Below are 26,975 nucleotides of genomic sequence, written 5' to 3'. Positions count from 1 at the left end.
CTGCCCTAAATGACTTTCTTACAGGTGTAGTGCCCCCCAAAAGAGCCCCAACATCATATGCCCACCTTCTGGGGCTCTTTCCAAGGGGGGAAATAGCAGTAGCTGCTCTGTGCCTGAACGCCAGGTCTACAGAAGAAGGCTCCTGTTACTTCTATGAGACGTGGGACAGACAGGGACCGGCTCATCAGGATCCCGGGCTCAGGCATCCCCAGTCTCACACCAAGAGGACCACGAGAGACTAAGTGTGGTGTCCTGGCCACCTTCTCACCGGAACCAGGAAGGTAGCACCAGGGAGTGGCACAGAAACAGCTGGGTACACACAGCACATGGTGTTCCTGTCACTGTCACCCTTACACTGGTGACAGCTGGATCTCCAGAGCCTCAGTGGGCCCAGCCAGGTCAAGGTCACTTGTTCCACTCGTTCCTGGAGGATCCTCTCTTGGTTTCATATTTCATCATATTTTGCAGAAATGAAATGAAGTAACCTTCAAGGCAAGGACCTCTGTACAGAGGTGACTAAGACACCAGGTTTCACAAGACAAAGGTCTGCACTTGGGGGGGCCTCAAACAGAGCTGACGTAGGACCTACAAGTAGGACACATCCACAGAAAGCCTTAGCAGCATGGGGAGGGGACATTCTGTCCCCCTTCAGGTTCCCAGGCCTCCCCACTAGAGGTAGTTAAGGCAACCCTGCAGAGACATGACGGTTCAGAGATCTCCGCATAGTCACCCAGAAATGAGGGGGTCCTCAGCACTGAGACTTTGTCCACAGGCCTGTAGGTGGCTTCCATGGCCATCCTTGGTCCCTCACACCCTTCACTCTCTACAAGTCTTTTCTACAGGTTTCAGTTTCTATAGAATTGGGTAAGGCAGTTGGGGCAGGCTTCTGCGAGGGATCTTCCCGAAGTGTGGTGGCTCTTGGCCACATTGGACCTGAAAGTCCGAGTGACCATTTTCAAGCCTCTGCCCAGGCATTGCATTCAGGGCAAGGTGACAAACTAAAACAGGACCTTGCCTTAGCCTGCAGGGCTCCGGGACCAGAACAGTTAAGAACAAAGCAGGGGGTGGGGGGGCCCCTCCTGCTGCAGCTGACCAAGACTGAGGCAGAGCTTTGAAACCCTCCTGTGCAAGCTTGGGTCTTGACACAAGCTTTGGGACTGACAGGACACACAGGTCTCTGTAATTCAGAAGACCTCCCCAGAGCCCAGAGGGTAGCACCCCACTCTTATCCGGCCAAGTAGTCTGCTTACTGGAGGAGAGGATGGTGCACACCCAAGCCCCAGCTGCTAAGGAGAAAGGGTGGTACTTTATTTTGGTGGTGACCTGCTGCCAGGGATACACATCCTGGAGCCTCCCACGGCCCTGCAGCACATCCTTTGGGCAGATGGGCATCTTAATCCTCACTGACCCATGGCTCTGCAGCTGTTTGGGGTAGGACTCACTCGCCATGGCCAGGAGGCTTCCAAAAAAACCAGGGTGGCATTTGGTCTCCTGCCTTAGGGCCTGAGAGGGTCAAGAGTAGCCATGCCAAGATCCTGATTAAAAAGTAACTCCTAGTGGGAGACTTTGGAGTTAGCAGAGAAAGTGACACAATTATTTTTAACCTGAAGCCTAAGCTTCTCTTGGTAAAAAGGCAAAGCAGCCAGGCCAGCCAAGCCTCCCTGTCTATGGCACCTGTCCTGGACACTGACCCAAGTACTAGATTGGAAGGAGCTGGAGAGAGCTTGGGGGGTGGTTCTGAGACTTGTCCAGGGGAGGCAAGAGTCCCGCCTCCTGCAGGTGACACCTGGTCCAGGGTGCGAGGGGATTCCCCCTCCACGTGACACTGGGAGTGTGAGAGGAACCCCACTCTTAACAATGGGGACACTTAGGGAGACCCCCCCCGCTCCGAGCCAGAGTTCCCGCCGCCGGGAGGAGGTGGAATGTAGGGGCGACCCGGTTCCGTAGCAAAGCGATCCAGACAGGAATGGTTCTGGGCGGCGAGCTCGGTCCCACTCCCTTCTTCTGCCAACCACACCCTCACTCCCATAACACCCCCCCCCCCCGCCCCTCCTCTCTCGGCATCTACCCCTCCTCTCTCCTCGGTCCCCCGGCACCCAACCCCGTGCACACCTGGCTGTGCTGGGGACTGTCTTCTCCGCGTCCGGCGAGCTCACTCGCTCGCAGGTGCCACGCTCCCAGACTCCGCCCGCCGGTCGGTCCGGGGCCACTGAGGAGGGGGAGGGGGGAGAAGGGAAGGCGGGAGCCGGGGAGGGTGGGGGAGGGGCGGAGGCGCCGGGGACCGGGAAGCGACCGTTGCAGCCGGACAGTGGGAAAGGGGATCTCAAGGGAGGAGGCGGGGCATGGGCGGGATTCAGGGGAAGGGGGCCAGAGCGCGGTTCCCCGGGAGGAGGCGGGGCACGGGCGGGTTTGCAGGAGTGGGAAAGGGCGGGGTAGGGGCGGGGCCGGCGGAAGGGAGGTGTGTGCGTCCCCAGTCCCTTTCTGTACCGAGGTCTTCTGAGCCCAGCCGAGCCTGGGTTCAGGCGCACTTGGGTCCCAGCTCCCCATAGCTCGGGATCTGCCCTGGGGTCTTCACAAGGGCTCTCGACTGGCCTCTAGGGAAGTGGTGTCCACTATGAAGCCCCAGCTGACCCGGCCGGGTTTGCCCGCTCTCCCAAGACCCTTCTCTGCTGCTCCCAGGTGGAAGAACTGACTCAGGCGGGAACCCCCTGGCTTCAGACAGGTTCCACAAGCCTTTCTGGCCTCCGCGTTCTTATCTGACCTGCGGGTGGAAGAGCATGCTCCACTCACAAGTGATTCTTGAGGTCCTTGAGTTACCATCTGCAGAGACAGCAGATTGCCAAGAGGTGCACCTAAACACAGGAGCACTCACCATCTCCAAGAAAGACCACACGGTCTTTTTTCTCTGGTTCCAAGGCAAGAAGGCAGTCTTCCCCTCCCCTAGTATGTATGAACAGCGCCCCTGTTTTCTGAGTGTCACAGACAGGAAGGGCACTCACTGTGCCCCGAGACAAACTCAGGTCTGACAGAAAACACCCCAATAGCCCACTGTTTGATCCTGCATCTGCTAAGGCTCCAGGGCAGGCATTCACTCATCATCACAGATGTGCAGTTAGAAGCAAACTTTTAGAATGGAGAACGGGCGGAAAAGTACCTCCACTGACTGGGCAGAGTGGGGGACCTCTTCGAATAGTCAGAACCGACCCCGAAGAGGGACGTAAACCACACAGGTGTGGGAAATTACAGCGATGGCTCTGAGCTGAGCTGGGTAGACAGGATGGACATTCATCTGGGATTGGGGTGACCACTAAGGGACCCTCCTCTTGGGTGGGTATGTCATTCCTGGGGTGAGTGTTCTTGGGCAAGCCTCAGCATCCGGCCCCGTCCAGAACTGGGCACTTGCCTGGCCCAGACTTGAGTGCAGACGCTTCCCTGGCACAGGTGCTGTTAGCGGGGAGAAAGGCTGGGGAGAAGGGCTGGGGAGCAGACAGAAGCACCTGATGAGCAGGGAAGGAGGCGGGGCTCTGGGAGACAGACAGCTCCGGAAGGACGACAGAGAAAGCCCCTGGAATCTTTTGCTCTTTCTTTCTTTCTTTCTTTCTTTCTTTCTTTCTTTCTTTCTTTCTTTCTTTCTTTCTTTCTCTCTCTTTCTCTCTCTTTCTCTCTCTTTCTCTCTCTTTCTCTCTCTTTCTCTTTCTCTCTTTCTCTCTCTCTCTTTCTCTCTCTCTCTTTCTTTCTTTCTCTTTCTTTCTTTCTCTCTCTTTCTCTCTTTCTCTCTCTTTCTTTCTCTCTCTTTCTTTCTTTCTCTTTCTTTCTTTCTTTCTCTTTCTCTCTTTCTTTCTCTTTCTCTCTTTCTCTTTCTCTCTTTCTCTTTCTCTCTTTCTCTTTCTTTATTTCACTTTTTCTTTCTTTCTTTCTTTCTCTTTCTTTCTTTCTTCCTTTCTTTCTTCCTTTTTTCCTTTCTTTCTTCCTTTTTTCCTTTCTTTCTTCCTTTCTTTCTTATATTTAGGTTATTTTAAAGATTTTTCCTTTATGTTTATGGATGTTTTGCCTGGATGTATATCTGGGTACCACTTGAGTGACTGGTGTCCACAGAGGCCAGAAGAGGGTGTAAGAGCCCGTGGAACTGGAGTTATAGGTGGTTGTGAACTGCCATGTAGGTGCTGGGAATTGAACCTAGGTCCTCTGGCAGAGCAAGTAGTGCCCTTAACCGTAAAGCTACCTCTCCAGCCCTTTAACGGCAGTTTTCTTCAGTTAGCCAGGGCAGAGGACACATTGCCTTGTCCTGGCTAGCTGCTAGGAGCTGCTGAGAGACAGACTTGGGGTTTTCCTCCTGAAGGCTTCCATACATACCCAAAAGGGTCAGACTGGACCGGCATGAAGCTTTTTTTGTTTTGTTTTGTTTTTCAGTTAAAAAATAAAAACAAAATGAAACAAAAACTGTGTGTGCAAATGTGCCCATGTGCACATGCAAGTCCCAAGGGACACGTGGAGGTCAGAGGACAACTTGTGGGAATCTGTTCTCTCCACTGTATAGGTTCTGGGGATTGAACTCTGGTCACCAGGCCTGAAAGCAAGCACTCTTACCCACGGAGCCATCTAAACCTCCACAGTAGGTTCTTTAACCTTAAAAAAAAGGCCAAGTTCCTTGTAGATGTAACCAACCTTCTTATTAAATAAGAAACACAGAACCAATGCAAAGAAGAAAGCCAAGAGGTCAGAGCTAAGAGCTAAAACCTTACCCTTCCTCCTGCGGTGGCCCTACCTCTCCGAACCAGAACTACTTTCTGTGTTAAAGTCCTTATATAGAATTTCTGTTCTGCCTTCTCATTGGTTGTAAACCCAACCACATGACCGCCTCATCACGGCCTGTCTGTATAGACCTCTAGGTTTTCCATGATTGGTATTGAGATTAAAGGCATGTGTATCCAATAATGGCTGTATCCCTGAACACACAGAGACTTACCTAGCTCTGCCTACCAAGTGCTGGGATTACAAGTGTACGCCACCACTGCCCTGCTTTCCTATGGCTTGCTAATAGCTCTGACCCCTGGGCAACTTTATTTATTAACATACAAATAACATTTTAATATAAATAAAATATCACCATATTTCCCCTTTTCTATTTTAATAAAAAGAAAAAAGCTTATAACTAACATAAGAAAAACTATATACAAAAGTACAATAACTATATACAATATATACAAGTAATAAATACCTAAACAATGTCTAGTTCATTTGTATTTGACAAATTCAGAGAAAATAATTCCATTATCTACCCTATTGTATCTAATTCACTTTCTATCCTAATTAATCTTCAACTATAACTAACTAATCTTCAACTCCCTCAGAGACCCAAGAAGGAAATAATATTAGCTAACAAAAATAAAAACAGGAAGTACATGCAAGCAACTTCCAAAAATTGTGAGTTGACAGAAATAGCCAGGTGTTCCTGTTTCCCATGATGGCATCCAAGACCCTCTCTACACAGCTGTATTAAATGTCATTTAATGGAGCAATAAAAGTTCACGAAAGTGCAAAAGCAGCAGCCCCCATGCACAGAGTTTCGGCAGGACTCACAAACAGCTGTTACCACTGGTGCAGAATCAGAAGTGACCAGTGCCGTCGCCATGACCCCACACAGGTGGTTTTGCACAAGGTGGGAGGCGCCTATCCTAGGACTAAAGACATCCCTTGACAACCAGAAAACTGTCTCTCAACTGAGTAGAACATGAACAGCCACAGCCAGCCCTAAGCAGGCCTGTTGCTAATGAGGCCAACCCAGAACACCATCTTTCTTTGGGAAGCCCAGAGTGAGCTTTCTGCCATTCAGAAAACCTCAGGCTGAGTCTCCAGGGAGGTAATGCAAGGGATTTCGTGCAGCCAATGACAAAGCCCATCCATGCCATCACACATCCCAGCAGCACCCTGCTGGTGTCAGGCTTGTTAGCTGGGCGAGCCTTTTGTGCCTGACAGTTCCAAGAGCCCCAGGAGCCCCCAGCAAAAGACACAGGAAATTAGCATCACAAAGGAGTTGGGTAGGGGGGAGGCAGCAAGCCCAGGAGATCCAGTCGGTTCAGGAGTCTTTGCAGAAGTGTGTGTGTGTGTGTGTGTGTGTGTGTGTGTGTGTGTGTGTGTGTGAGAGAGAGAGAGAGAGAGAGAGAGAGAGAGAGAGAGAGAGAGAGAGAGAGAGTGTGCTTGGATAACACTGCAGATAATAGCCAGTAGAAAGAGGCAGCTAGTAGTCTGATGTCTCTCTGAGCAAAAGGAATCCCAGATTTGCTGTGACATTCACTGACCAAGCGCCTGTCTTTCCCCATGGGACATAAAGCAGGTTCAGCAGCCCTTGGGCAGGCTGCAACTGCCTAGAAACTGGTGGCTTATGTCCTCAGGACATCTCAGTGGATCGGCTCTGTGCAAAGAGCAGGAACAGCGGAGGGAAAGGCACGGTATGCAGATGGGAAGGTGAGTCGGTGGATCTGGGCTCGCAGATTCCATCAGCTACACCCTTTCTGTTAGTTCTGTTTTGTTTTGTGGACTCTCACTTCAAGATTGCTCCTTCCTAAAGCAGCAAGCTCTCCAAAGAAGGTATGGTGTTCTGGTTTGGCCAGGGTTGTCTGGTCTGGCATTTGCTTATGTAGACCAGGCTGTCTTTGAATTCACAGAGACCCTCCTGCCCTTACCTAAAGGTGTGTGTCACCACATCCAGTCCATGAGGTACACCCTTAAAGTGTGAAGCCATCATTGGCTTAGATCCAATGCAATAGGACTGGGGTCTAGGGGCACAGGCCAGGGATGATGCCAGGTGATGAGAGAGGAGGGAATCAGGATAGATTTCCCAAGCAGGTGCAGGGACCCAGACATATGGCTTTGGATTTCCATCCTCCAAAACTGTGAGGATAGATTCATCCACAGCATCTGAGTTGGAGCTGGTTCTGCAGTCCTAGAATCAAACTCAGCGAATAGACAAGCACCTGGCACGATGTAACTATTCCACACATGCTCCCCGATGATCTCTTCCTGACAAAGACACTGATCTGTGCCACATACAGGAAAAGTCAGCTGTGAGGGGAAGAATGCAATACTTTCCAGCTAAGGGCTATATAAAAGAGAATGGGAACCCAAAAAGGATCCGAGAGTTTGATACACTCCAGAGCCTCCAGAGCAACCCATATCCAGGCCTGTATCAGGGGTTGGGGAAGCTCCAGGGGACACACAGAAGGGACATTTGGTCTTGGTCTCTGCCTTGGCCCTTTGGAATTCCCATCCACTAGCCTCCACTCTGTAGTAGGCTTTCCTGGATTGCCAGCCCCCAAATCACAACATGGAGACTTATCATCAGTTATGAATGCTCGGCTTTATGCTTGTCCCACTAGCTTAACCTGTTTCTATTCATCTAAGTTTTGCCTCGGGGCTTTTTAACCTTTCTTTCATTCTGTATGACCTACTCTCCTGCTTCTTCTGTGTCTGGCTGGCTGGCTCCCCTTTTCTCTCTGCCCACCAACCATGCCTATCCCTCCTCTGCCTAGCTATTGGCCACTCAGCTTTTTATTAGACCAATCAGGTGCCTTAGTCAGGCAAGGTGAAACAGCAACACATCTTTACATAGTTAAACAAATGCAGCATAAACAAAAGCAACACACACCTTTACATAATTAAACAAATATTCTATTCCACAACACCACTTTGCATTTATTTATTTACTTACTACTCAACTCTAGGTGAGGGAGCCAAGCTTGATGTAGAACATTCTGATGTGGGGTGAGGAAGCCAAGGCACCAGTGGTCAGGAGAGCTGGGCAGAGCAGAGGCGGGACACAGGCTCAGGCATCTGAGAATCCCATGTCCCTCACTCCCTAGCCTGTTAACCAGTGAGGGCATGGCCCAATGTCACTGTCAGGTAGCCTGTGTGTCAGTTACCCTGAAACAGGTGGTCCAAAGCTAGAGATCCCTGCTCAGGCCCCATGTCTGCACAGACAGCTGATGATAGCACCAAGAATTTCTTAGTTACAAAAGACTTCTAGCAGGTGCAGAACCCAGAGGGACTTGCTGTCTTGCCTCCCAGGTAGGGAATTGGTACCCCAATCTCACTTTACCAGGCAGAGCATCGAGCGCATATTTAGGCTGCATGTACTCAGCTCTGCAGAGCATTCCTGGGTCCTCCCTGTGGTCCATGGACACACAGAAGTGGCCAAGATGCTACAAAGGGAGAGTCCCACAGGTTCAGGATTGTGAACCGCATGGGCAATGTGAACGACTCAGGCGGCCAGGAGCCAAGGATTTGGTAGGGACTGATCATCAGCCCATCATACCAAAGCCTGAGATCACTCTTACATGAAACCGCTCAAGTGAATAAAGTGGATTTGATCCTGGCTCCTAGGTGATCTACTCTGAATGTTCAAGTGTGAGCTGGGCCCCAGATGCCCAGCAAAGGAACATATCCTGATATTCTATGTCCGAGGCATCAGCACCCAGGACATCCAGCTGCAGAGGGTACCATGGCCAAGAGCAGGCAGACAGTGAAGAGCCTAGAGGAGCAGAGACTCAGGGGCAATCTTGGGGCTCCTCATGTAGCACCCAGAGTCTGACTCAACTGGGAATAGCATGGAGGAGTTAGTTAGCTGCCCGATAGTGAGACTGGGTTGATGAGCCCCAAGTTTCACAGAAGATAAAGGAAAGGGGAGGTGTCCCAGAGGTGGGGCACAGGATTAGCCTTGGGCTGCACAGGAGGGCTAGTGAGGAAGGCTTATGGCACTGGGGTCTCTGGTGCTAAGTCTCTTGTTCTAGGTATACTCAACATGTACCCTCAGGCCTTGGACCAGGGCTGTCACAGTGTGGCTTTACATTCAGGCTTTCCAGAGAGCCTCCATATGCTCGGGGATAGAAGTGCAGTACCCACCACACCACCACCCTGTGCCCCTTCAGTAAAGCTAAGATTCTGTTTCCCACAATACCCATCCGATGTGACCACTCCCCATAGACATGTGTGCTTACAGTTTTAACCACGGTTTCTGTTAACAGAAAGTGTGTGTGCAACTTACATGAAACCACACACGTTTGTAAGAAATCAGAGATGCATCTTTTCAGTCACTGGGAGTGAACCAAAGTCTCCCACAGAAAGGCCCAGCGTATCAGGACTGCCTACAGAAATTAAAGGCGCAATCATCAGCAGCACACAAAATAAACCTCATGAGACGTTTGATCCGGTTTAATTCACAATTTAATTTTCAAAGCAGTTTATTAGGCTATCAGTTAAACATTAGTGTTGGAGAATGACATGTTTAATGTACTTACTATATTTGATAATTTAAAATAAATCCCAGTACTTATGAAGATGACAGCTACAGATAACCATTCATGTTAAATACATCTTTGAGTCTCTCTTATTCATACATCGTAGGTGGACATTTTAAGTGGTTATGCAGCCACACATGATTTTAAGTCAGACAATATATGCATATTAAAATTCTGTATCTCTTGATAAGGTAAAAAATAAAGCTATATAAATGATAGACATTTTTCTGCAAAATTAGAATCACACTTTCATAATACTTCCAACATACACATCTTCATTAAAGCTTTGTTTAGACACAGTATCAGAACCACTCTCGTTCCTAGTCACCTGTCTTCTGGCTTTGAAAACAGAGATTGCATTCGCCAAGTGATACTTTTTCCTGTCTTTACAGTCGTAAGTGGGAAACTTCCAAAAGAAATGTAGAACACAAGGGCCTGCTGTTCTATGGCATTGCCAATAAATTACATCAGGATGAAATAAATGTGGATGGGTGAGTCCAGTACCAGTCAGTGTAGATACACCTTGAACTTGGGAGTTCAGAGACCCAGGCTGGAGCTTCCTCTAGACCACCAGACACCTGGCTGATGCTCAGCGACCTGGTGACCAGGATAGCACAATCAAGACATTCGGCAGCTGATCCTGAGAAACGTGCTCAGGAAGGACAAAGTCACCCCGCCCTTCCAGCCTTGCCTGTGCCACCCCCCATTGCCACCTCAGCCTTCAGACCCCCTTCCCGTCCAGGAGCTCCTCGGGTGGGGGCTTTGGTCTGCTTGTACTCAGGAATGGATCGCTGGGATGTAGGGACATGTTTTCCTAGCTAGTATGTGGCAAGGGACAGGCACCTGCACTCAGGATGGTGTGTGGCTTCTGTAAGCCTGGATCCTGCTGGCTGGACTGAGGGAACAAGGGGAGGTCCTGACAGGGAGGCTCACTTCCCTGGGAGGGGAGAGCTCGGTCCAGCACTGAAATGTCACCCACACAGCCCACGTGTGAGCACAGCCCAAGCCCCCTTTCCAGGTGTGTGTGTGTGTGTGTGTGTGTGTGTGTGTGTGTGTGTGTGTATGCACTCGTGGGTGTGAAAGGAGCCTGATGGTCCCAGAGGGCAAAACCTCTGCACAAGGCTATCAGAATGGAGGCTGGGAGGAAAATGCACATGTGCTTGTGTGTGTGCACATATGTGTACATGTTTATACAAGTTTGTAAATGGCCATGACTGTGTGTATGGAACAGAAAGAGAACACATATGAAGCCAGGGCTCCTGGCACATACGTGAGATGAACTGCTTGCCCGGGACAGAACCATGAATTCTGGCCAATGCAGTATGTCACAGATGTTGACATGTGCAATGCAATTAAGAAAACGCTTCTTCTGAGTTAAAGTTACGTGCTCTAAGGAAAGTAAAAAGCAGCTGCTGTGAGGTGAGGTGGAGGGCTTCTGTACTCACATTTGGTCTCTTGTTCCTGCATCTCACCTGTGCCCTTGTCTATTTCAAATTCTTAGGCACCTTCACTTGGTAATTTCCTAAGCACACTTTTAAAAGACATTGGAGTGCGTATAAAGTCTGGGGTGTTCCTATGTAAACTTAGGCTATTGGGGGGTGCAAGAGAGTATCGCCACACCCAGAATGGGTTGTAGGACACAGAGCCTGCAGGAAGAATATTCTGTGTTTAAGGCTGAAGGATGAAAGTAAAAACAAAACAAAACAGAAAATGTGAAAATGCAAAGGACCATGATGAAACAAGAAAAGGAAGTGGTCACACCCTCAGCACGCCCTTCACCTGGTGGGTCTCAGAAACACCAAGAGACACAGAGGCACAGAGGAGAGTCAGTTCACTCAGTAGGGACGGAAACATTCAACCGAACACTCACCAGCATTTAAAGTGGCCAAAAATTCTTAAACTTAAAATGTGAAAGCTTTAAAAACATACTTAAAAATCAGAAGATACATCAACAAATGAGTAAGAGATATAGAAACAGCTATGAAAATACTTCAGTGCAAAGGCAATTTTAAGATCCCTAAAAAAATACATTACAAATAATTTGTTAACTAAACATACAGAGAATCTGCCCCTCCCCACAGGTATTACATTTGTACCCATCTTGGGTTCTTAAAAAGGGCTGTAAAAATGCACACACCACTGTTTAAGGGCTAGTGTGGACTGGGGCTCCAATCCTGGGCTGACACATGGCGACGCAGGTGGGTGACGGGCATGAGGGTGTGTGGAGCCAGGGACAGCCCTCAGAGGAGCTGTACATTCTTCCGTCTGTCACAGCTCGAGGCCATCCCCGGTCTTTGGTGTGATGTTTATGGTCACCCGACCTTCCCCAGCTGCCGGGTCCAGTAACTGCTCCTTCTGTCGGCTGGTCCCCCAGTTCAAGCACACTGTTCACAGAGAAACCTTGTGTGATCTTGTTACACACTATGTGCTTCCCAGGTTGGAGGCTCTCAGGTACCTGCGGCCCTCATTACGGCCCCAGGTCTACCAACAAGACTCCACGGGGATAGGGATGGCTTTCTCCCGATCTCTGGCTGGCACTCTCTGAAAGGCTGCACCACACCGAAACGTCTTCTCTATGTAAGGTCTGTTGGACGCTCCACGAGACACAGAAATGCCAGTGTGGGAAGCAGCAGGGATTCACAGTACAGTGGCCTTCTGATGGCCTGTCCACTCCAAGGAAAGCCCTGGATGGGATCTGTGTGGCACCAGTGGAGGCAGGCTGAGCAGCAGACTGGAACAGACGAGTCCACATCAGCCCCAGACAGCTTTGGGTGTGGGACTCACCTACGGGTGAGATAAATACCTGCCTGGGTGCCCCAAACCGCCACCTTCACCAGCACCCCTGAAACAAATGGTCTCCAGTAAGGTAAACTAACATCGCTACACTCCTGAGGACCTGGTTAACACGTGACTTATCTACACACATACACGCCATCTTCCACAGGCAGCCGGTGGTAGGAAGGGGATGCTGACGGCTTCCAAAGCTCCGGTGTGCAGGGTCAGCATCTCCTCAGCAAACAGACTCAGACAGGATCTAGGGAAATGGCTTGTGAGGGGACAGTGAACGTGAGCACAGCAAGGCCACAGGTCCAGAAGACGCACACCACTTAGTGTCTGACACAGCCACTTCCCTAGCGGGAAGTGTGGATGGTTTGCACAGGAAACACGTGGTCAGGAACATCAGGACGTAACATGAGCCGAGCCCATGTGCGAGATGTACAAGGCTGCAGACAGAGGGACGGACGAGGTCTTCTCCTCAAGTGACAGCAGAGGGTGACAACAGCAGAGGGAGGATGGCAGGCCTGGCAGGGCCAGCTTCATAGCTGCAATGCTTAAGGTGAAGCCAAGCATGATGTCCTTCTCCATAGCCCATCTGTCGGTACGGTCAACGGGCCTAGGATGATGATGCCTGTCACGCACGGTCCAGATTGCGCTGTGCTGTGCCTGAGTGGGTGACCTGTGATCCCACCCCCACCTCCTTGAGGATGAGGGGTGGGGCAGGTGCAGGCACACACAGGCACCCAAGAACGTAGCTCTCAGAGCTGGGACAGAAGGCGATCTGTCCATCAAGTGGGTGTTTCCAGGCTGGACCTACAGCACCCATACCTCGTGTTGTGGGAAAGGCCTGGGTGGGGAGGGAGCACAGCGTACTCTTCACTCTCCCACCTCAAGCACACTACTCTCCCAGAGGGGGAGCTGCACTGGGCAGCCAAGGGTCTGGTGCCCTGAGCACCCCAGCTCTGCAAAGAGGCCAGAGGGCTGAATTCTGAAACGCTGTCCTGAAGTCGAATGTTCTGTCAAAAGAACAGAAGGCCCGTCGTCAGTCACAGACCTCTCTGGGGACCCCAACACCGCTGCACCCGCAGCTCTTCTAGCCCCTAACACCGCTGCACCCCCAGCTCTTCTAGCCCCTAACACCGCTGCACCCCCAGCTCTTCCAGCCTACCCTGGACCACTGTATCACCCCAAGGGGCAAGTGAGAGGGCCCATCCCCTGCGAACTGTGCCTGGAGGCGGTCTGCCTTCCGCTCTGGGGACAAACACCCTCTGTCTGAATGCCAACAGAGGGGCATCCCACATGCCAGGGACAACACAGGAGGGCGGAGGGCAAAGTGCTGGACACGCTGGGCTTCTATCCTGTCACCAGCGGCATGTGTGGGGATCACACAAAGTCCCCAGACATCCTGGGTCTAGGGGGCTAGCCACTACCCCAGGAGAAGACAGGACCCACCGACTCAGGTTAGTACGTCCGAGCCTGACAGGGACTGGGGTCAACATCATGCAGCTATCATGCCCTTGGCCTACAGTCACCAGACAGAAGCGGCGGCCGCTGCCTCTCAGGAAGGGCCACAGCATGCACACACAGCAGCAGGTATCCCGGAGGGGGGGCAAGGGGCTGCAGAGCGCAGGTCTCCCTCCCGGTGACAATCCCCAGATCACACTATTCCAGGCGAGCATCGCGACTACAGCTGTGTGTCAGCGGGCGGTGTCCGCTGGACGCTGACTTGGTTTGTGTCCAGTGCAGCTGGGTGAGACCTTCCTTCCGATTTCAAGACAGGGTCATCCCAAGTGGCTTTTAAGTGAAACTGTGTCTATCACAAGGACAGGAGCCAGCTTGTCAGGAAACACTGGGCACAGCGCATTGGTCACTTGTCATCTGTATGTGTATACACACGTGTGTTTAACCCTCCTATGTGCTTAGCTCACTCTCAGGTGTGCCACTTACCTGTGTGTGTATGTGTGTGTGTGTGTATGTGTGTGTAAAAATGGTCTAGTTTGTTTCCAGAATGAACCACTCTTATAAAAAGGAAGGGCACAACACAGCAAAACTTTGGAGGAAGAGCAGGTAGTCTGAGAGTCACAGCACACTGGCCTAGTGCCCAGCAGGCAGCCATACCGTTACCCAGCGTTGGGCTAGACACGTCTTGGCTGTGGTAAGTACTCCTTCAGCAGGGGCCTGTCGCTGTTCGAAGTGGCATCGGCCAATGCTTTGAGTCGGGTGCTCTTCTGCAAGGGCGAGGAAAGACACTGAGCTGCTGTCTGCATGGAGGCCAGCACAGGAGGCCAGGACCCGTGCCCTGGCTGCTGCAGATCCAAGGCCGCATCTACACTGACCTATACCATCCCCACACTCTCCACCATGGCAGGCCATGAACTCTGCTTGCAGGGTCTGCACACATATCAGTCGTGACGCCATCAAGGCGGCCAGAGCTGGCTCCAGGGGCTGCCTGTCCACAAAGGAGCACCAAGCCTCCTCTAGGGAACAGACGGCTCTGAACAGGTTCATTCGAAGAAGTCTGCACCCGGAGAAGAAGTGGCAAGGTCAAAAGGCAAGTTGCAGCACCATGGGAGAGGGCCACCAGCTGAAAGGTCCTAGCAAGTTCCTGCTCCCAACACAGAGGCTGCATCCAGAATCATAAGGCCATGGCACCTGTGTGCCGCCTCCTCTGCAGAACCACTGCCGGGTGAGCAGTGGTTTCTGCACAGCCTGCCCGGCAGACAGGACATTCACAGGCCATGTCCTGAAGGCTGCTGGCTCCTGGCCTGGCGTGGTGCAACTTTCAAGCACTTTCCAGTCCCCATTCACCAGTTTCTCAGTGCCGAGGAAGGAGGGAGCTTTCAGAGCTGAAGGAAGACAAGGCTGGACGGCAGAAGAGCAGGTGAACTGGCAAGTGTCCAGGAGGAGAAGGAACCAGAGGATGGTGCTGTTGCCCACACAGGCACGGGGATGGGCAGGCAGGCTGCTGCAAGTGTGTGGACGCAGAGACTGGTGTGAACACACGCACGATGCTATATATGCAAGTCTGATATATAACATGCTCAGTGTCCGTCACGCTTGCCTGTACTAGGAAGAGGTTGAAAGTGAACCCCAGACATCTGACGTCAAATCTGCCCCACTGAGACCTGTGGGATGTGTATTCCTCCAAAGCTTTGCAGACTGTGATGCTCTGCCGCAGCAGCGTGTCTGTCCGTTGTGTCTCAAGTGTAGTGGCAGGGCCTGTGTGCATGTATGGTTTGCTATGATGCCTGGGGGCCAAGTCTCGGGCCACGGGAGACAGGACCACAGTGCTACCTCCCCAGTGGCTGAAGTCTACTTTTGCACAGGTCCAAGAAACTCAATGCTGAGGAAGTTTTGTCAAGAGGGAACAGTGTTTGCAGCCTGAGTTGGCATATGTAATGTTTTACAAAGACCTTGTGACATTTTAGTCTTCCTAAAAATCTATTCTAACGGATCTTATGACACTATTAACTTACTAAATATGGTGTTTAAGACAGATAGAAGGGAACTGCTCTTTTCTGCTTTGGGTGTTTCTCAGGCATAAGCCCTGGTGAGGCAGGAACCTGATGCAGGTAACCCTCCAAACTCCACTGATGGAATACATGCAGCTGTCACATTTGGGTACAAGAAAATTCAGCCAAACGCCACAGCACTGTGATGTTGCTATCTCCCCGACTGCCCGGCTGTGAGGAGCAGGTTCTGGCTACAGCCGCTACCTAGGGAAAGGGCCCTGGGGAGAAGTGCTGTGCTGCCACAGTGGCCATTAAAAGCAGCACATCACGGGGGGTGGGGTGGGGTGGGGATTCTAAAACCAGGTTTTTATTTTGAAAAGCAGAACAGGAATCTAGTAAGTAGAGGCCAGTGATAGTGTGACTCCACCTCACGTTGTACTCAGGGGGCTTGAGCAGAACATTCTCTCCTGGCCTTCCTCAGTTTCCACACTAAAGACTGGGTCCCCAGAGCAGGGGTATGTTGGAAGAAGTCTCCATCTCTACCACCACGGTAGTGGAGAACAGGGCCATGCTGAGGTCACCTTGCTCAAGCTGGACTGACTGGGTGTGACCTGCCTGCCTGTCACGTGCTTAGGGGCTGAGCCACCAGTGTCTAGCAGTGGTGAAGGCTCTGGACCCCCTGATGGACACGGACAGCTGCCACGAGCCTCTGTTGGAGGAGGACAAAGCCCATTGTTAGTGTACCTCTCCCGGGGGGTGTGCTGTCACCGTGTTACCTGACGGGGTAACTGTGATGAATGACAAGACCAGGGAGTGCACTCAGGGTGGCCTCAACGCTAAGATCTTCCCACCTGGTCCTGTGGCCATCACCCCAACATGCAAGAAGGCAGAGATGGTCACCTGTTGGTCAGAAACTCAGACCACTGGTGGTCTGGGAAAGCATAAAGACGGTGGGTTGCTCAACAGAAAGGCACTTGTTCTTGGCCTGCAGGCCGCAGTCCGGAGCCCGCGCGCGGAGTGTTTGAACAAGTAGTGGTTATTTAGGCAAAGCAGTGGAGGGTGAGGGAGGCAGGAGAGAGAGACAAGAGGTAAGTTGGTTATAGGCAAACATCCTAGCACACAGTAACACCGCTGCCCTAGCTGCTGGGCGCTGCCAGGCCAGGACCCACTGGCCCGCTCCTCCCTACCCAGGCCCACACCTGCCTCCTCCTAGCTCTATGCCTCCTGTGCGGCAGCGGGGACAGTGTGTAGTAAAGATGCTTCTTATAGGCTTCAGAGCTCACAACAGCAGTGGGGACTTCTCCACCGATGGAGGGGATGATGGGAAAGCTCCTCAGCCTTTCCCACCCACCTTCTAAGGCCATTCCAGAAGATTCTTGCAAAGTAGAATCCCACAGTAGAAGCCACAACTACGGGAGGTGTCCTTGCTACCCTGCAGAGCTGAACTCTTTGCTCAAATGTATCCAAACACCTGAACAGTCCGTCAACATGGGGGCACCAGGTAGAACGTGCTTTCGTGACCGCAGCTATGCTACAGCCAGGGGACCCAGGAGACATCCTGAGCCTCTCAGGGTCAGAACTCTGCACAGTGTTGTCATGAGCGTGTGTCCCTGTGTCCCAAGTGTCAAGACATTACCTTGGATGTGTGTTCCCACATCCCCAGGCACAGGGAGTGTCATGAGCAGTGCACGAATGTTCATTCTGTCCTTATACATGGGTGTTGTCATGAACACAGCATCTCTGTGCATAAGGCATCCTAAAGAACACACACATCCAGTGTCCCTGGTACTGTGAACCCAATGTCCACTCTCACTGGGTACAGGGAATCTTTATGATCCTGTGTCCACTGTGTCTGTGTGTCAGGAAGCTGAGTGTCTACTGTGAACCTGGACATGTTGGTGTCAGGAAAATACCTGTCAGCCTTGGGGCTGTACTTGTGAAGAGCAAAGGCTTCAGGCCTGTGTGGAAGACAGTTACTGGACAGCTTTCCAGTTCCCTACAGGCTGGAAGGGGGCTAGGAACAATGGACGTCATTCCCGTGGAACCAGAGCAGCTGAGCACTGACAGCTCCAGGACCAACTGGTGTGTGTGTGTGTGTGTGTGTGTGTGTGTGGGTGGGTGTGTGTGTGTGTGTGTGTGTGTGTGTGTGTGTGTGGTTAGGAGGAAGTAGGGGGGTCTCAGTGGCAGGTGGATAGCCTTTCCTGCTGTCTCTCCTGCTGTGAGCTGAGGGGTCCCACAGTCCTGGAGTTAGCACTGCCTGGTACCATTCTGTTGAGAGGCGCTTGCTGGGGACTGCTCCTGGCAGCACTGAGTGAACCTGCCCACCCTCATGACAGAGGAGCGGGTTAGAGTTCTAACTGTAACTATGACAGGAGGCATATAGCAGGGAGAACGACTGGCACAAAGTCCCGAGAAGGAAAACCAACCTGAAGGTGGGATCGGTGGGATCGGGTATCTGCTTCCCAACCCAAACATGGCCAGGCGGCTGCACTCTAGACTCGGGTTCCACAGGTTGAGAGCCAGGTTAGTGAGGGACCTATGCCCCCACCCTGGCTCCTTACTGGGTCTCTCTGCAGGAGCTGTGTAGGCCTGGCCCTCTGTGCACACAGGCCATGTGTCGTCAGGCTGTGTTATGGGGAAGTTGCTGGAAATGCAGACCCACAGCCCTGCCTCACCCGGAGGTTAAGGTTTTCAGGGGTGAGGTTGAAAGTCTGTGTCTTAGTGAACCCCAGGCAACCCCGGTGGCAGAGTCCTATTGAGGATTCAACTTGCTGGCCAGTTTGGGAGATGGGAAACAGAGTCCCCCATCCTCCACCACTTCCTCTTATAAAGGTGACTTTGAGCCAAAATCAAATCCAACACCCTTAAAAGTGACATAACAATCATTTTTTCCCCCTCCAGAGTTAGGGAGTGAACAGAGTTAGGCTCCTGTAACATGCTAAGTAGCTGCCAGATCACTGGGCAATAGCCCAGCCCATTAGCCAATGACCAAAGTAACAGCTAATTACACTTTTTGTGGATTTACAGAAAATAATTTTTTTCTATTAATCTTTGTTCTCATTTTTCTTTTCAGTTGATTGTTTAGGTCTAAGGATTAAGTTGAACATTGTTCATTTTGAATTTTACCTAATATGACACTTAAAACACGTGTCATTGCAGAATTAATAAGTAAGGTGCCTTCCCCCTACCTCCTTTCTACCCCCCCCCCCGCATCCACTCCCCACTCCTCGGAAAGGGTAGGGCCTCCCACGGGAGTCAACAAAGCATGGACGCCCAGACCTTTTGCACTATCCCTTAGTAACTTCCCAATCCTAAGACAGGGAGAGGAAAGTGGCTGGCCAGCCTCCATACCTGCGTCCTCTCCGTCGCCGTGGGCCACAGCTGCCTGCACAAGACCTTCTTGAGGACGTCAGGGAGGAGGCTGACGGTGACGAGCAGTGTGATGCCCAGCCAGGCAGGCCCGCTGGACAGCATGTGTATGAATACATAGTACATCCGCTGATAGCTGAGGAATGGCCTGGGGGGGGACAGAGGATGCTGGTGAGATGCAGCCTGGCCAAGAGGGATGCCACAGCCTCATGCTGCTTCCCAAACCCTCCCCAAAGGCACTCTTCTCCATGCCCTCAGTCCCTGACGATGCCACCTGTGTGCTGTGGATCTGCCTCCGGGAGTCTCTAAGGGAGAAAGGGAGGAAGGAACTGTAGACGGTCATCCCAAAGGGGAGTGGGGGTCCCGGAGGGCCAGTGTCTGGGTGTTCTTCACACTAACAGCAGCATACACATGGGGGTGTGAGAGCATTGACCAGCAGGCCCAGTGGCCACCAAATGCTCTGAACACATGCTTCCCTCCCAAGGAGACAGAGAGGAACAGGAATAGTTCCTGGTGTGCTGACAATGGCTTCCTTGGCTCCATGCTCCCTGTTTCCACCCAAAACCTGGGAATTACCTTCTACCTCCTGGAACCATGAACAGCCCAGGGATGGAGTAAAGCCCCACCTCCAAGGACACACAAACTGCATGTAGACACAAGGTGATAATCAGAATGAAGTGTGGGGAGGGGCGAGGACACTCCGAGTCAGGTGCCAGAGCTTCTGGGAAGGTCATTGCTTACACCCACAACTCAGAAGAGGGGGTGCAGCAGTCATGAGATGCACAGCGCCCCACTGCAGCCTCCCCACCCCAGGAGACTTAGGGCTGCTAGGACCTCAGTTCTGGCTTTCTGGTTTAGGACAAGGGTCTGTTCCTGCCTCTGCAGGGCTCTGGGAACCCTCACAAAGGTCTGGGTGAGTGTCAGGGAGGGAGGAGGCTAGGATGGTCTTGTCTAAGGTTGTTCCTCCCCAGAACTGTGAGGCAGAGTGAGGAATCTTTGCTCTGGCCAGAGTCAGGGCAAGGTCAACTGACCCAGAGAAGACTGATGGAAACAGGCCATACTGTGTGGCTGCCCCTCCCACTACTCTCTAGCCAGGGCTCTTAGATCACAGGGCTGGTCCTCCCCAGGACCTCTGGCCATGAAGCTAACTCAGCTGTCCTTCAGTCAGGGTTTCATGTGAGGGTGGGCTGCTGAGGTCCTTTGGGAATATCACAGCAACATGGGCCACACTACCCTGCCCCACACTGTACCCGTGTCCCCAAGGACACAGGTGGAAAAGTCGATCTCAAGCTCCTATGAACGGCATTTTGAGGTGATGACCATGGGTCCATGTGGCAGCATCAGCGATGAGGCTGAGAGGAGCTGGTGTGCACCCCTCACAATCTTGTGACACAGCATGTGACCGTCACTAGGTGCTGAGCAGACCATGCTGTTGCCATGGTGTGTGTCTCCCGGACTCCGGGATCGTCACTACGAACCACTTGTCTACCAGAGGTCCCAGAATGCACCGTGACACCAGGGACACGGAGGTTCCGTGGGAACTTGCATGGCAGTGCAGGAGGCTGGAGGCTGTGCAGACGTGCATCTCGGGCCCTCCACGACAGGGGTGGGGCAGCTGCAGCCACACGGGGTCTAAGGACTCCTACCAGATAATCCCTCCCCAGATCAGGGAGAAGACGACGTAGAAGAGCAGCGACCCCCAGATGACAAAGTGGTTTATCCAGGTCCAGTAATGCGTGTCCAGCGCAAGCTGCAAGAGAAGGAGCTGTCTAGAGTGGCACCGTCCGGGCATGCGGAAAGGAGGGCCAGAAACCATGAAACACGAGGCCAAACCGAAACACGGCGGCAGAGTGCCCACAAAGGCTTACAAGAAAAACCACAGCGACCAACCAGCCCATGCTTCCACAGGAGGAAACGGCCGGGATGGCCAGGCTGTCCCAGGTCACCTGGGACCTGTGCACGTGTGCACGTGCATGAAGCATCCTCCATGCTGACATACTGCTCCCTGAGAAGACAATTTGAGGAGTTTACATACTTTTAAAGACCCAATGTGATGGGTTCAGGGACTTTCATAATGAAGTTCTTCATAGACTCTGACTTGACTTTAAAAGTTGAATTTTGGGGGCTGGAGAGATGGCTCAGTGGTTAAGAGCACTGGCTGCTCTTCCAGAGGTCCTGAGTTCAATTCCCAGCACCCACATGTCAGTTCACAACCATCTGTAACTTTAGTCTCAGGGGACCCAAGGACACTAAGCACCCATGTGGTACCGACATACATGCAGACTAAACAGCCATAGATCTTTGAAAAAAATTTCCAAAATAGATTAACTTATTTAAACAGAGCTGTTTAAATTATATTGAGAATTTCAGCTTCCATCCTTTTGTAAACACTCATTTCCTTTCGGGCAATCCTGGAAGTTCATGTACCAGACAGTGGACAGTTGCTGGGACCTGGATATGGAGAAAGATGGCTCACGACACCCAGCATGAGGTGTCAGCATCAGTATGGATCGGGGACTCCAGGAGCACAGGGTGAGAGCGGCCGTGACTCACCTTCAGTGTGACAGTGAAGACCATCACGGTGAACACCAGCGTCCCAAAGGTCCAGTTCCCAAACATCTGTGGAGACAAGAGTCCCAGTGAGTGCCTGTTGCCCCTCACCTCTCCTCCCTCATCCCGAACACGGACGCTAGAGAGCACAAGCCCTGGCCTCTGCACCGCTCAGCCCAAGGACATGGGGCCTACAGTTTGCTGAGCTAGAAAAGGCAAGAGTTCAGGTGGCCCTAGGCCTGCACAGAGGCCAAGCCTGGCTCAGGAATGACTCGTGTTAGTGTCCTGCTGGCCCCTGGTAATGGCCCTGCTGGGCACTAGCACCTGACTGTGGAGAGTCCTAAGGTCTCAGATTCAGCAGGGAGAGACCTCACGCTGGAGTCGAGATGCGTGGTGCTTTCTCTAGGAGGGCTGTCCGCCTTACTGCCTGTCTCAAGAACAAACTCAGGGAACCGGCTGTGGTGACGGAGATGCCCACGGCTGAGGGGTACAGCTGCTAGAACACTGCAGGAGACAGCCAGAGGAGACACCAGAACACAGAGGTGACAGTATCAGGGAGGGCTTCTCTGTGGAGACCTCAGGACAAGGAGGAGGTGGGCAGGCGGCACACACAGGACAAAGGCTACTCCTCCAACAGCCAGACCCCTGGCCACAGCCATGGCTGCTAACAGCTAACCAATGAAGAGGGAGGACCAGGGGACTGCCCTCCTAGCTGGAAGGCAGGCAGGACAGTGGGAAGCACAGACATGAGTCACACTCTAAGAACCAACACATTTCTCAACTGCAGACAGACACACGTGAGGTCAGTGGCTACAAGTTCTTTCTCTCAGGAAAGCCAGTCTGCACAAGCCTTCGGCAAGAACGGTTCCCTACACAGCACACAGGTGGACACTGTAGGGCTCTGTGAACTGTGCCTCTCAATGTTCCCAGAACCTTCTTCAAGTTTTACTTCAAAGAATCAAAAGGCTAGGAAGCCTGTACTTCTGCTTCTGCTTAGTTTCCAATAAAAGAAAAAGGCACATTCTGAAGCTGGGCTTCTGTGAAAACCCATGGCCCGCAGGAGTTCTGGGAGCCAGTGGAGGAGGACCCCGGAGAGTTCTAGAACAGAAGCATCAAGATTTTGTGGAAACACTGACTGCTTAGGGATGCTACTGTGCCTTGCTCTTCATTCTACCAGAGAAACGCTTCCTCCTTGGGCTTAGAAACAGCACCAATAGAAGCCCTCAGGCCTGCATGGGGTGGGGGAGGGGAGCTTCTAGCTAGGGGCCACTTGGTCACACCAGAGTAGGTGCTGCTGCTGCAACCAGCAGGGAGAAACCAGAGATGCCGCCAGGTACTGGGGACAGGTCCCCATGGCGTTGGCTTTCAACACCAATGCCCAGATTTGTGACTGATGGAAGCGTCAGGCGCACTCTGCCACGTGCTTTACCCTGGGACAGGAATGTTTTTACAACTCAGGGGCAGTAGACCGGCAGCAGCCCACGAAGGTAGTTACCTAACAGGATGGTGGAGAGTGAGCAGTTGTTGGTTTGTCTAATGGAAAGCTACAGGAGGCAGCCACACAGTGACCCTCAGTGCGGGAGGGGAGCTTCGCCCTGCAGAGCTCTGCTTGGCAGGAGGGAGCCCCACTGCCCCACCCAGCTCTTTCGTGCCATCAGCTGGCACAGAATGAGTTAACGCAGATGGCAGCAGGACGTGGGCATGGGTGTAAACCACGGGACACGCGGATCCCAGCAGCACCTCACACCAGGCCAGAGTAAACTCACAGCGTGCTCTTCCCACACCTGCTACAGGAGGAGAGCACGCCTCCCCCACTGCCAGGTCTCCCGGGTTTGGTGGGCTATGGCAGACCTGTGGTGCCATGGTGGGACACCAGGCCCTGAGTCCTGTAGGACACACAAACACCACCATCACTTTCATAGGCAGATGAAACGTAGTAAGTTCAAGTGAGAAACTGGAAACTGGATAGGAGCCCAAGAAATGTGTTCATCTACCTCCCTGTGCCCACGGCTCTGGTCAGTGAGTGCCAGCTCACTGGGATGGCTAGATGGCCACAGAGCCGTTTCTAAATAATCTTCATTTCACCTGTTTCCAGAGGAAGCCTTCTGGTCACCTACCAAAAGTCTCTTAGTGTCTTCTAATTTTCTAAGGATCTATGGCTGGGGGGGGGGGAGGGACGGGGACACGGGACATCAGCCCCTTGGCCGGATGGTCATATGCCCCAGTGAGGCTCCTGCTTCTGACTTCATCAGGATCTGAAAGCACGCTTCTACTGATGTCTAACTGATGAACAGCTCCACAGTAAACCAACACCAATGGTATGACTGACTCACACCTTAATAACGCACCTCCACTGATGGCTCCTATTCCACAACACCCCGAATGGATGGTCTGAGCGACTGACACTTGGTGATGATACACCCTTACTGTTTGACTAACTGACACAGACCCAACAATACACCTCCATCTGTGCTCTGACCGACAGTCTCGGCCCTGCAGGAATGTCCTCAGGCCAGTGCCTCCTACCTGCCTGGGGTCAGTTCAGTCCTCTCTCCTTGATTCTTTTCCCTGAGGACGGGCACTCTCATAGCGTGTTTTCTGGTCACTAGAGCCTTTAAATCCCAGCCAATTTAATTTTTATATGCAGTAATATTCTGTAACAGACACGGCTTTTGCTTCCTAAGGTCTCGGTCGTGACAGCTCTGTGCCCCTCTGGGCCACTCTACACCCCACCTGTCAGCTGTGTGCTGGGCTCACTCACCATGGACAGCTATCTCAGCCATCCTCTAGGTTTGTTCTAACTACTGTACTATTCCAACTTGAATACCAGGCTAGGAACTTCCCGGGGTGAGCGAGATAACTGCCTCCCTAGCATCAGAAAATGAAATATTTATGGCTTTGGATGTTAGTACAAAAAAAAAATCCATAAGCAATTTTTAAGAAATTACTCGGGGGCTGGAGAGATGGCTCAGCGGTTAAGAGCACTGGCTGTTCTTCCAAAGGTCCTGAGTTCAATTCCCAGCACCAACATGGTGGCTCACAATCATCTGTAATGAGATCTGGTGCCTTCTTCTAGCCTGCAGGCAAAACATGCAGGCAGACTACTGTATACATAATAAATAAATAAATCTTTAAAAAAAAGAAATTACTCATAATCCTGTTGTTCTCACACTACATATGACCTAAGAATGTTCCCATGGAACACTGAAGACCTTTCTAGAAAGGTCTGTAACAGCAATCAACAGAATGAACTTCTGAATCAAAGAATCTAGAAGATGCATCCTGGATCCTCAAGGAGCATCAAGCATTATCATCACTAGACTGTAAACCCAGACTTGGGATTGTCTAGTCACCCCTGCACGTGAGTCCTGAATATCTGATATGCTCACACACCCAAACACCAGCTTAGCTAGAGGCCTGGGGCCAGGATGGGGGGCGAGGGTGGTGTGCATGACTGGAAACCAGGTCTCTTCTTTGGCCTCCCTTGTCTGTGGGGTGACCATTCCCACCTCACACATAGGTGCTGGTGTCTACCCTGAAGTGTGTGTCAGGGGATGTCTGGTCTCTTATCTCCTCAGCCTGACCAAAGCACGCTCCCCCACCATGCCTGACCTGTGAATTAGTGTCGCCTGGGTCCACCCTGCCAGCCTCCTTTGGGAACTCTTTTGTGTCAAGACATGCACCATCCATGTTGAACCTCTATTACAGCCTGTGTGAGCAGCGAAGGCCGCCACCAAAGCCCTTCTCAGTGGCAGAGGCCCTGCAGGAGGCTCAGGTGAGCCCATCTCCGCCTGTGATACTTGCTTTCCAGTCTCGCTTCTGGTTCTAATGACATCTTAACAATGGCCAATGGCAGAATTGTGGGTGACAGGTGACGACATTACATCTTTTCAGTAGCCCACAAAAGGCCTAATGAGACCAAAAGGATTGTCTGGGGAGTGCAGGCAAGGGCACCCAGGAGTCCTGAGCTCCCATGATGGCAGCAGAGAGCTGGAGACTGCAGTCTCTGGGAAGTGAGCTCCCTGCTGCCCCCTTCCTAAAGCAGCCGGCCAGCCACCGAGTCCTTCCCCAGCACTCCATCTACTCTCAAACTCAGACAGCTGGGCTGCGGTGGATGGCACAGTGCTGGCACGGATCAGGACCTGAGTTCTGCCTATGCCTCTCACGATCACCTGGCCTCACGCCACTTCCCCAGCCTGTGTATGCTCCTTTCTCAAACCCCCATGCCGGGACCACCAGATGAACGGTGCTTGAGTGGCAAGATGTGTTTGAGAGTGAAGAGCAAGCCAAGGGCTGAGATGGCGGGATGCTTCTGAAAGGCTGCCTTACGGGAACTAGTGTCCCAGTCGACTAAGATTCAGATGACCACTCTGGCACCATGTTTATGGGCTGGTTGGTGGCTTGCAGGAATTGTTTGATTTAAATAAAAGACAACAGTAAACTGCAGAAATGCTTAAAATCCTTACAACAGTGAAATAAATTTTAGCAAATCTTGGGGGTCAAATCCAGTAAAGCTGAACTGGGTCACAATACGAGAGAACCTTCAGTTGGCGGCAACAGAAACAAACACACGGCCCACACAGGCCAGACACTGGCGTTTCAACCTAACAGTGCGCGGGAACCACACGGGGAAGACGACGGGGTGGGGGGAGAGCTGGGTAAACGAGAAATGAAAAGCATTTCCGTCTTCAAGCTCCCTGAAGGGATGGCTAGGGAGGAGTTTTCTCTGACGTCAATTGCAGTGTCTGTTTGAACAGCCATCTCAACTGGGCTTAACGCTAAGCTCCACACTTGGGTCTACTAGACGCCTCTTTTCTCTCCAGGTGGCACTGGGATGCCACCAAAGCAAGGTCCCCACCAGGCTCCTGTCCTTAATTTACAGTGACATGCAGACCTATGGGGTCAGTTTAATAAGCCCCTTCCACCAAAGCCTTGACAGAGACCCAGGGAGAAGACACCTTGCAGGGTCAGGTGGCTCTGGTGCAGCAGAGGGCAGGAATGGCTACAGCTCTTCTACCAACAAAGCACACAGAAGAAGTCACATGTGAAAATATTTTCAAGAAATATTTTATTTGTAATGCACTCCAGAAACACAGAGAGGACAAACCCAGGGTGTCTTACCATGCTTGTGTTGGTGGTCATTATCTGAGGTGGGAAGGGAAGCGAGTGGCAAAAAGAAAAAAGCGAGATACGAATAAAACAAACCCCAGAAAGCAGGTAAACAACAAGCTGCTGTTCCCAGAGAACTACAGAGCTGCTCACTGTAGGGGCCACGCTCACACACCGTGGAGCTACGCTCACACACCGTGGAGCGATGCTCACAACTTAACTCCCACACGAAAGTACAGCGGCTGATGAGACCACGGAGCCACTGGGATTAGCTCAGGGTGAGATGCACGGTGTGAACCTGCCAGGAAAACCTCAGGACTGACCTTCCCCTAGAGCTGGCCAAGGTGACACGGCCCTTCCTCTAAGCTGCTCCACAGATCCACCTAACCACAGGCTGAGCTGTTCTCACACAATTGCACTACAC

At 52.0% G+C, this 26,975-nt stretch overlaps 1 protein-coding gene across 3 annotated transcripts in view; it reads right to left on the bottom strand.

Moving 5' to 3' along the window:
• Positions 1–11,775: 11,775 nt before the first annotated feature.
• The window catches only part of Atp11a (ATPase phospholipid transporting 11A), a 109,259-nt gene continuing 94,059 nt past the window's right edge, over positions 11,776–26,975 (bottom strand). The window contains exons 26-30 of one of the 3 annotated variants that reach the window (XM_059244980.1): positions 21,446–21,511; positions 20,539–20,642; positions 18,875–19,040; positions 16,424–16,508; positions 12,978–13,087 (exon numbers count right to left, since the gene is read on the bottom strand). In XM_059244980.1, coding sequence (XP_059100963.1) covers positions 16,431–16,508; positions 18,875–19,040; positions 20,539–20,642; positions 21,446–21,511 — 414 coding nt within the window. In that variant the 3' untranslated portion in view covers positions 12,978–13,087; positions 16,424–16,430. Of the gene's footprint in view, positions 13,088–14,189; positions 14,300–16,423; positions 16,509–18,874; positions 19,041–20,538; positions 20,643–21,445; positions 21,512–26,975 lie in introns of all 3 variants that reach the window. The other 2 variants (XM_059244979.1, XM_059244978.1) reach the window with 2 other exon arrangements.

The sequence above is a fragment of the Peromyscus eremicus genome, chromosome 17 (genome assembly GCF_949786415.1).
Source record: "Peromyscus eremicus chromosome 17, PerEre_H2_v1, whole genome shotgun sequence".
Classification (NCBI taxonomy): Eukaryota; Metazoa; Chordata; class Mammalia; order Rodentia; family Cricetidae; genus Peromyscus; species Peromyscus eremicus.
This window is presented reverse-complemented; position numbering and strand designations above follow the sequence as displayed.